General features: G+C 58.2%; 1 protein-coding gene across 1 annotated transcript in view; it reads left to right on the plus strand.

Annotated features, from left to right (window-relative positions):
• Positions 1-824: 824 nt before the first annotated feature.
• PI4KB (phosphatidylinositol 4-kinase, catalytic, beta) overlaps positions 825-10,564 on the plus strand; it is a 38,704-nt gene continuing 28,964 nt past the window's right edge. The window contains exons 1-2 of the mRNA XM_014960843.1: positions 825-862; positions 3,032-3,965. Of these exons, the coding sequence (XP_014816329.1) occupies positions 840-862; positions 3,032-3,965 (957 nt within the window). The 5' untranslated portion in view covers positions 825-839. The remainder of the gene's footprint in view (positions 863-3,031; positions 3,966-10,564) is intronic.

Consider the following 10,564-nt stretch of genomic DNA (forward strand, 5'->3'; position numbering starts at 1 on the left):
CCTGAGAAGTTGCATCGAGTGGCTCTGTTTGTGGTGGGTCCGGAGGGATGCTCCGAGGAGCAGGGACGCTCTGGGGAGTGGGGACTGTCCCCTAAGCAGAGCGGGGGGCACTGACTGTCCCTCCTCCCCCCAGGCCCAGCACCACTGGTGCCTTTTCTGTCCCCCATCCCGACCCCCGTGGCCTTCCCCACAGCACAGCAAGATGTCGAGGGCCCTCGGTGCTGAGCAAAACAAAAAGTAACACGGTGTAATAGGGACCAGATGTCTTGGTGAGGCTTCAGCCTGTCCTCCTGGGCGGCTGCCATTTTTTTTTTTTTTTTTTTTTTTTTTTTTTCCCCCCACTGTAAAGCCCCAGCTCCGTTCCCAAAGATCTCCCTCTGCTTTTGTCCCTTCCTTGAAGGGACCTTGCTCTGGACCCACCGCACCGACACGCGGCCGCTTCGGCGGTGGTTTCTCTGCTAATAAAGGGACTTCCCTTTATTTCGTATTTAATCACCGGCTCCGGGGCCGTTCCACCAGAGAGAAACTTGGCCCGTTATGGCTGTGGGTGGAGGACGAACCGCATGAATTCGGCTCAGCCTGTTCTCCAGCCTGGATTGCTTCATTGTGTGCAGCCCATGGGGTTTTTATCCCCGTTGAGACCAGCCACGGGGAGCAGGGGAGCTCTGCTCGGCCTCCGGAGGTGAATAGCACGTGGGGATACGTTTAAGGAACGGGGAATCACGGAAAAATGGGGAGAGATGTGGGAGGAGGGGAGCGACCTCCCTCGCTGGGATCCTCTGGGAGCTCCAGGAGCGGAGCCGTGTCCTCGTCGGGCTCCTGACAGCCCCGTGGCCGGGATGTCAGCGAAGAAGGCAGCTGTGTAAGTGTCTTGGGGGGAGCTGAAGAGCAAAATAATAATAATAATAAGTATAAAAACACCACGCACTGATTTCCAAGCCTGCGCAGAGGTAACCCTGCCGGCCCGTGGGTGGATTTATCTTGCGCAGCTCCTTAATCCAAGTTTAACCCACTCAGCAGTTGTGGGCTCCGGCCGGCTCCTCGCCAGGGAGCGGGTCCCTCCGGACCTGCCCGGCCGGGGGGGACGGTGGCCGAGGCGTCGGGGACGTGGGGCTGGTGGTGACGGCGCCGGGGAGCCCCCGGGGACACCTCGCGTGAGTGGGTCAGGTCGGACCCAACTTCTCCTGTGGCCCTGGAGGAGGTTTAACTCCAGGATTGTGCAGCGTGTGCTGTCACACTGCCCCGGGGCTGCGGGGAGGGGGGTTAACGGGGGGTTTAAGGGGGTCCCATGTGCTTTTCCTCCCTCTGCAGCCTGGTGAGGAGTGTGTCGGCAGCATTTCCCTGCGTGGGATGGAGCAGTTGGGCTGGGAAGGACCTCTGTGGTATCTCCATGGTCCCTTCATGGTACCTCCGTGGTATCTCCATGGTACCTCCGTGGTATCTCCATGGTCCCTCCGTGGTATCTCCATGGTATCTCTGTGATACCTCCGTGGTCCCTCCGTGGTATCTCCATGGTACCTCCATGGAGGTTTGGGGCTCCCACAGATGCCACCGCTCATTTTATTTTAATTTTTCATCATTTTGTCACCCTGCTTGTCTTGATGCCAACGTTTGCAGGCCCCCAGAAGCGCTGGCACCGGCAAAGCTCTGGGTGACCCTTCCTCGGACCCGTCTCCGTTCCTCTACAAACCCCAGAGGAGCTCCTTTTTGCCGGCACGGTGTTAATTTAAAAAAAACCCACCCGAGATCATCTTGGGCTTTGGCGGGGCAAGGCCTCCGAAGGAAAAACAACTTCCTTCTCCTCGCGGGGTCTTTAGGATCTAATGACCACAAGTATTTGAGGCACGCGGGATCCGTAGGGAAGGGAACGGCCGGCACAGAGCCCGACGTTGTGCGCGGCGGCCGGGGTGAAAGATGCCATTCAGCTCGGCTCCGGCATGAACTTTGCTCGGGCTTTTTTTTTTTTCCACCTCGGACTTAGAGCTTAAGTGCTTGGAAAACAAGAGGAGGAAACCGGGTCCCGGGGAAGCGGCGCTGGTGCCCGGACACCCCAACCTCCTCCTGCCCCCCTTGGAATATTTAGAAATATATTCCCTCAGCCCTTTCTCCCGCGTCGGGATCTATAATCCCTTGTGAAAACAAACAAACAGGGCATCGAATTAACGGGGAGATACCTCCTCGCAGGAACCTGCAGCCCCCGCAGATCGAATCCAATGCCTTAGTATCTCCTCTCAGGAACCCACTGCCGCAGCCCCCGCAGATCGAATCCAATGCCTTATTTTATTTTTTAGAGGGCCATTTTTCCTGGCGCCGGCCGCCTTTATTCCCGCTGCTGCTCCGTAGGGATGCGCCGCTGCTCTCGTCGTTGAGGGGAGAAACCAGGAAGTGTGTTCAATCCCTCCCTTATCTTATTTTTAAACCGTAATTAAGCGCTAATCATCGGCGTAATCCAGTGTCTGGACTTTGAAAACGGGGACCTCGTTGGAACAAACTTGGTTCTTGCTCCAGCTCTTTGCTCCCCCAGCCCCGGGGGGGGATTTCACCATCGAAGCACCTTGAGCCTCTGTCACCTTCTTGTCCCATGGGGGAAATGAGCAAAAACCCCCGGACAGGGGATAAAATTCCAGCGGGAAGCAGAGCCACGGGGTCCCCCTCACCTGATCCCACGCCCTGCAGAATTCCTTTGGGCTGGAGAGCATAAAAAAATAAAAACCCAAACCTGCTTATTTTTTTCCCCCCTCCTTCTTTCTCTTCCTCTTTTTGGCTGGCTCAATTTTTATTTTTTTTTTTTATCGTCATGGTAACAAGGGAAATTTTGTGTAATGGCTGGTGGGTGCTCACAGCTCTCTGCCAAGGCACCAAGAAGAGCTTTAAACCCCGAGGTGACCAGCTCGGGGTCCCCTGAGACCCCCAGAGCCCAGGGCACCAAACCCCGGCTCTCGGTGTCCCTTCAGCTGTCCCCCCCCGTGGGGATTCCCGTTTTCCCACCTTGTCCCTGACTCTTTTCTCTTTTTCTCTCGTTTTCCCCCAGCTCTGAAGCGCGCGGACCCGGCGCTGCGATGGGAGACTCAGCCCCGGAGCCGGCGCCCCAGGGCAGCGGCGGGACGTCCCTGGGCGTCATCACGGAAGGCGTCGGGGAACTGGCCGTCATCGACCCCGAGGTGGCCAAGAAAGCCTGCGAGGAGGTCCTGGAGAAGGTCAAGTTGATGCACGGCGTCTCCTCCGACGGCTCGGCCAAAGCGGGCGATGGCGGCGAGGCCGAGCGCGCCCCGCGGGCCCCGGTGGATTTGGCCAACGGAGACATTGGGGAGGGCTACGAAATCAAGTGCTTGGACGACCCACCTGGCACGGCCTCCAAAATCCAGGAGGAGGATGAGACCGTGGCCAACACGGTGAAAACGGCCCGCAAGAGGCAGAAGAACAACTCGGCGAAGCAGTCCTGGCTCCTCCGGCTCTTCGAATCCAAACTCTTTGATATCTCCATGGCCATTTCATACTTGTACAATTCAAAGGAACCCGGGGTGCAGGCTTACATCGGGAATAGGTTGTTCTGCTTTAGGAACGAAGACGTGGACTTCTACCTGCCGCAGCTGCTCAACATGTACATCCACATGGACGAGGACGTGGGGGACGCCATCAAGCCCTACATCGTGCACCGCTGCCGGCAGAGCATCAACTTCTCCCTGCAGTGTGCCCTCCTGCTGGGCGCCTACTCCTCGGACATGCACATCTCCACTCAGCGACACTCCCGCGGGACCAAGCTGCGGAAACTCATCCTCTCGGACGAGTTGAAGCCAGCTTACAAGAAGAGGGAGCTGCCCTCGCTGAGCCCGGCCCCGGACATGGGGCTCTCTCCTTCCAAAAGGACTCACCAGAGGTCCAAGTCGGACGCCACCGTTAGCATCAGCCTGAGCAGCAATCTGAAGCGCACAGCCAGCAATCCCAAAGTCGAGAGCGAGGAAGAGGTAATTTGGGGGGGGGTTCTCCGAGGCTCAGCCCGAGAAGGGGACCCCCCCACCCCTGGGGGCCGTGCTCCCACCACCCGTTCCCATCCCATACCTCACTTCAGAGGGGGGTTTGTTGGTCCCCGTCGTTGCAGGTGATGGAAGTTGTGATTCCTGTGCCTCTGGGCAGACCAGGACACGCCGGTGGGTCACGCTCGGGGGTGCCGGGGCTCCAGAGGGGGCAGTTTTCTCGGTGTGAGGGGAAAGGAGGACACTAGAAGGTTTGGAGGGGAGGCAGGAACGCTGGAGGAGCGAGGTGCCTCCTGCACTGCCCGGTTCCCAGGCGCTTGGGGCAACGGCCGCCCTCTCCCTTTCGCAATCAGCAGCCATCCCGGATTTCTGATCTCCTCCTTGTCCCAACTTGTTGGGGTTTGGCAACGATGGGGTTCCTTCAGAGGCAGAACAGACCCTGGGGAGAGAGGATAAACCCCTCAGCTCTGCCATCCCCCTTCCCTGGCCAAAATGAGCCCTGGGGCCACGAGCCCTTCTGGCTGTAGGGTGGAGAGCGTCACCCGTGGGGCTTGTCCAGCCCCGTGGTGGGTTTCTGCCTGGTTTTCACAGCTCCCAGGTGGTGGAAAGTCAGGCTTTCCCTGCTGGAGGGGCCGGGCTGCGTGGGGAGAGGCTTCCCATTCAGAGGGTTGGGTGCTGATGGGGTTTAATGCCAAAGCAAACGAGGATTCAGTGGGTTGAGCTCAGGCAGAGGCGTGCTGCGCCTCTTCCAAACCCCAAGAGCTCCCCTGGGCTTTGCAGCGTTTATTTTTTAAATGTGGAAAAGTGATGGGCACAAAGTGGCCGTGGTGCTGAGCTCCCTGTCTGCTGGCAGCAGAGCGAGGGCTTCTCCTGGAGAAAATGGGGATTTTTCACTCCCCGCATCCGCCAGCACGGGGGCTTGTGGAGCAAAAAAGGCTGAGCAGCATCCTTGGGGCTGGGGACTGGAGGGGAAAAGAGCTGGAAAGAGGGGGAATTTTGTTTATTTTGCTGCTTTGTTTTGAAGGGCTGGAGGGTTTTTAGCGTGGGGTGGTTGAGGCTCCGTGCGGCTCTTTCCCTGGATCATCCCAGCACCTCCCCTGGACCAGACCCCGGGAGCCGCCGGCTCCGTCTAGACATTGGGGATCTCGTGACTGTTTTCCTGACGGAGGAGTGTTTCTTGGCTTTCCTGCCTTGCCCGAGATTCCCCCTTCCCCTGGGCTCCGTGCCGGGTTATAAATCGTTGGAAGGGGCCACGTGGTGCCTGGCTGTGGGGCTCGGGGACGGCTCCTCTGGAGGAGGAGGGTTTGGAGGAGGTTTTGGGGGCACAAAGTGGTCTCCATCCGGGCTGGTTCCACCTTCAAACCACCCTGTCCCATTCCCTGTGGTTCTCGGGTGAAAACCCAGTTGTTTTTTGTGTTGGCTGATGGGGAAATGAATGTTTCATGTCTCTGCCGTGAAGCAGCCTCCGTCCAGGCTGGTTCCACCTTCAAACCACCCTGTCCCATTCCCTGTGGTTCTCGGGTGAAAACCCAGTTGTTTTTTGTGTTGGCTGATGGGGAAATGAATGTTTCATGTCTCTGCCCGTCGGCCGGGTGGTGGAAAACAACTGGAGAGCAGGAGGCACCGAGGTCACTCCTGCTCCTGCTGGAAGGATGGAAACCGAAGCTTCACATAAATGATGGATGAAGGCAGCACCGCCAAGAGCTTCTCCCAGGGGTGGTTGGGATGGGGTTTGATCCCGGGGCTGGGATGTCACCAGGCGATTGGGATGCTGGAGGCACCCAAAGAGCTCTCCTGGGCTGGGAACATCCCTGGTGTTTGACACGCAGAACGTTACGGCTCCTGTTTGGAAGCGCAGCCCCTGGGGCTGGGAGAAACACCAGCAAATTCCAGGGTTCCCCACTTTAAGATGTTTTAATCTACAAGTTGCTCAGTCCAGGAAACCCGCAGACATGTGAATTGTGTTGTGCTGGGACCGGCCCTTAGTGTGTTCTCCAAACTTCCTTAAAACTGGGGATTTTTAAGGCAGTAAGGTCTCGTGTGTGCTCCCCTGGGAGCTCTCGATTCCCTTTATGCTCTTGTGTCTCTGCTGCCACCACCCTCACTGCGGAGCCGTGGGCTGGGGACCCGCTTCTCCTGCTCCTCCCGGGAAACTGGGGTTTCTCTCTTTGTGGAAAAATTGCAAAACTGGAATGTCAAAGGGAGAAGCCGTTTGTGGGGATGAGGGGAGGCTGCAGCACCTGAGTCTCATCACCTGGGGGTCGGGTCTGGCCTTGGGCTCACCTGGGGGGGACAGCTGGGGGCAATTTCCAATCAGAAGGAGAAAGACCCACCCAGGCAGAGCCCAACTGAGGGCAAAACGTGGCATTTCTTCAGCTGTGCTGGGTTGCTGGTGGGTGTGAAGGTGGGTCGTTGGGTGGTGGGTGCAGGTGGAGTCGGGTCAGTGGAGCTTTGGGGAGAAGGTGGCTGGTCCTGACCCACAAGTGGGGGCTGCTGAAGAGCAGGAGAAACGGAGTGAGCTCTGGAAGAGCTGTAGGGAGAAGCTGAAGCGTTGGGCTGGCGGGTGAGGATCTGGATTAGAAGCTGGAGGGAGAGGGGTGTGGAGAAGGCCAGGTTTGTCCCATCCCTCCCCGAAAGGCTCTTGTGGAGGTGTCCTGTCATCTCTGCCCACACCGGGGGCTCGGCCATAGGGCTTGTGGCCAGGCCTTGTCCTGGGGGGGGGTTTCCATGGCCAGGTTTCATCTTCCCCTTTCCACCAGGTCCCAAAGCCACCTTTTAGCTCTACCGAGGAGGTTGGTGGCACCATGTCCCTTCTCTGCATCGTCCCCGTGTCCGGGTGGGTGGTTTCCCCATCGCTCCTCTCCCCACTGAACGATTTGGGGGTTCGTTTCCCACCTCCCACCCATCTTCTCTCCCCCCAAGGATTTTGGCCTCTGCTGCCTCTCCCGCCTGTTCTGGGGTTTGATTTTTCCTCTGGACCTCTGCCCGTCGCTCCATGTCTCCCTTGGAGCCCGGTGCCAGGTCCTGCCTGTTTCTAGGCTCTTAAAGGTGCCTGTGTCCTCCGGTCCCTGCCGTTCTGGATTAGCTGAGTCAGACCCAAAGCGGGTATTAATGCTGCTTAAGGAGGGGGTAAAAAAAAAACAAAGCCTGTGTTGGTTTTAGAGAGTCGGGGGGGCAGGGGGAAGTCATCCCCGGGGTGAGTCTGTCCTTTCCCCCGCGGTCACTTGGTTTTTGGAGAATAATTCTTCCCCCTGAGGTCTTTATGTCCTGCTTGTCCCTTCGTCCTGTGCGACCACCCTAATGATGGGCAGGGGGGGGTTTTTATTCCTCGCCGCGTTGGGTGTCTGTAACACGATGCCGCCGTCCGGGGCTCATGGGGTGCTTTTATTTTGCATTTATTACTTCTCAGTTAATACAAAGGGAAAGGCACAAGCTCGGAACCTCTCCCTTCTCCTGTCCCTCGGGTTCGGGGTGGTTGGACTTGGCTTTTCTCCCAGCCCTGGTTTTGGGGGGGGCCCAGGTGTGTCCTGTTCCCCCACCTGTTCACAGACAAAGAGGGGGTTAAATGTGTGGGAGCTGCTCGGCGTCGAATTTTCAACGTGAGCCCAGATTTGGGGGACGGGCTGTCACCCCAGGCTGGGGCCGGGGGAGCCCCAGGATGTGGCCATTGGAGATGGTTTGGGATGAAGTGGTTGGGGTGGCTTTGGCTGCGTGGCCCTTGGGGACACCAGGAGACCGTGGCCGGGACCCCCTGGAGCAGCCACGGGAGCAGGTCGCCATCCCAGCGCCCCAAAGAGCTCTCCTGGGCTGGGAACATCCCTGGTGTTTGACACGCAGAACGTTACGGCTCCTGTTTGGAAGCGCAGCCCCTGGGGCTGGGAGAAACACCAGCAAATTCCAGGGTTCCCCACTTTAAGATGTTTTAATCTACAAGTTGCTCAGTCCAGGAAACCCGCAGACATGTGAATTGTGTTGTGCTGGGACCGGCCCTTAGCGTGTTCCCCAAACTTCCTTAAAACTGGGGATTTTTAAGGCAGTAAGATCTCATGTGTGCTCCCTTGGGAGCTCTTGATTCCCTTTATGCTCTTGTGTCTCTGCTGCCACCACCCTCACTGCGGAGCCGTGGGCTGGGGACCCGCTTCTCCTGCTCCTCCCGGGAAACTGGGGTTTCTCTCTTTGTGGAAAAATTGCAAAACTGGAATGTCAAAGGGAAAGGCCGTTTGTGGGGATGAGGGGAGGCTGCAGCACCTGAGTCTCATCACCTGGGGGTCGGGTCTGGCCTTGGGCTCACCTGGGGGGGACAGCTGGGGGCAATTTCCAATCAGAAGGAGAAAGACCCACCCAGGCAGAGCCCAACTGAGGGCAAAACGTGGCATTTCTTCAGCTGTGCTGGGTTGCTGGTGGGTGTGAAGGTGGGTCGTTGGGTGGTGGGTGCAGGTGGAGTCGGGTCAGTGGAGCTTTGGGGAGAAGGTGGCTGGTCCTGACCCACAAGTGGGGGCTGCTGAAGAGCAGGAGAAACGGAGTGAGCTCTGGAGGAGCCATAGGGAGAAGCTGAAGCGTTGGGCTGGCGGGTGAGGATCTGGATTAGAAGATGGATGGAGAGGGGTGCAGAGAAGGCCAGGTTTGTCCCATCCCTCCCCGAAAGGCTCTTGTGGAGGTGTCCTGTCATCTCTGCCCACGCCGGGGGCTTGGCCATAGGGCTTGTGGCCAGGCCTTGTCCTGGGGGGGGGGTTTCCATGGCCAGGTTTCATCTTCCCCTTTCCACCAGGTCCCAAAGCCACCTTTTAGCTCTACCGAGGAGGTTGGTGGCACCATGTCCCTTCTCTGCATCGTCCCCGTGTCCGGGTGGGTGGTTTCCCCATCGCTCCTCTCCCCACTGAACGATTTGGGGGTTCGTTTCCCACCTCCCACCCATCTTCTCTCCCCCCAAGGATTTTGGCCTCTGCTGCCTCTCCCGCCTGTTCTGGGGTTTGATTTTTCCTCTGGACCTCTGCCCGTCGCTCCATGTCTCCCTTGGAGCCCGGTGCCAGGTCCTGCCTGTTTCTAGGCTCTTAAAGGTGCCTGTGTCCTCCGGTCCCTGCCGTTCTGGATTAGCTGAGTCAGACCCAAAGCGGGTATTAATGCTGCTTAAGGAGGGGGTAAAAAAAAAACAAAGCCTGTGTTGGTTTTAGAGAGTCGGGGGGGCAGGGGGAAGTCATCCCCGGGGTGAGTCTGTCCTTTCCCCCGCGGTCACTTGGTTTTTGGAGAATAATTCTTCCCCCTGAGGTCTTTATGTCCTGCTTGTCCCTTCGTCCTGTGCGACCACCCAATAACGGGCAGGAGGGGGGGTTATTTTGGGGGTTTTTATTCCTCGCCGCGTTGGGTGTCTGTAACACGATGCCGCCGTCCGGGGCTCATGGGGTGCTTTTATTTTGCATTTATTACTTCTCAGTTAATAGAAAGGGAAAGGCACAAGCTCAGAACCTCTCCCTTCTCCTGTCCCTCGGGTTCGGGGTGGTTGGACTTGGCTTTTCTCCCAGCCCTGGTTTTGGGGGGGGCCCAGGTGTGTCCTGTTCCCCCACCTGTTCACAGACAAAGAGGGGGTTAAATGTGTGGGAGCTGCTCGGCGTCGAATTTTCAACGTGAGCCCAGATTTGGGGGACGGGCTGTCACCCCAGGCTGGGGCCGGGGGAGCCCCAGGATGTGGCCATTGGAGATGGTTTGGGATGAAGTGGTTGGGGTGGCTTTGGCTGCGTGGCCCTTGGGGACACCAGGAGACCGTGGCCGGGACCCCCTGGAGCAGCCACGGGAGCAGGTCGCCATCCCAGCGCTGCAAAATGGGGCTGTTTTACCTCTTTTTGGCCCATCAGTGTTAATCTCCAGTGGTTGTACTGGGCCAGGGGCTGGTGGAACCTTGGTGGGGTGGTCGTTGGCCGTGGGGGGGACATCCCCCAGCTCCCCAGGGTTTTGGTGGGGTTGCAGGCACCAACCTGGAAGCAAAACCTCCCCCAGGACAGAGCTCAAAAAACCTAAAAATTTCAGTAAAAGCTTTAGTGGCCAGGCCAAGGTACCGGGAACGTGGGAGCTGATCCGGAGGTACCCTTTGGGGTGAGGAGGGGCTGAATTTGGGTGCAGAAAGTCATCTCACTGTGTGAGCCCCCTCCTTCTACCCGGCTCCACAAACCTCCAGCCTTGTTGGCTTTGGAGGGGGGGGGTTTAGTTGCACCTCCCCCACAAACCAGCAGTGAGTCCTGGCCAGCGCCCGGGGATTTGTTGCCCAAACAGGTTGGGCTGCCTTTGCCACCTGGAAATGCCTTTGCCTCCGGTTGGATTCCCCGTTCCCATCTCCCCCCACCTCTCTAGGGACAGACGAGGACCCCCAGGGTCTGTGTGTGTCCCCCGTCCCCCCCCCAAGCCAAGCCAGGGTTTGACTGAACTTCCATTTTTAGGGGTGACCCAGAGGAACTTTACCTTCCTCCCAGGGCTCTTTGTTGCTTTTGGAAAAGACATTTTGGAGGTGAAACCCCCCCGGCTCTGGGTTAAAGCTGGGGCTGGTTGTGAGCCCTTTCTGTCCCCAGTGTTCCCGTGGGACTGGGGTTCACACCCGTCCC

The sequence above is a fragment of the Calidris pugnax genome, unplaced genomic scaffold, assembly GCF_001431845.1.
Source record: "Calidris pugnax isolate Ruff unplaced genomic scaffold, ASM143184v1 scaffold469, whole genome shotgun sequence".
In the NCBI taxonomy this organism is placed as follows: domain Eukaryota; kingdom Metazoa; phylum Chordata; class Aves; order Charadriiformes; family Scolopacidae; genus Calidris; species Calidris pugnax.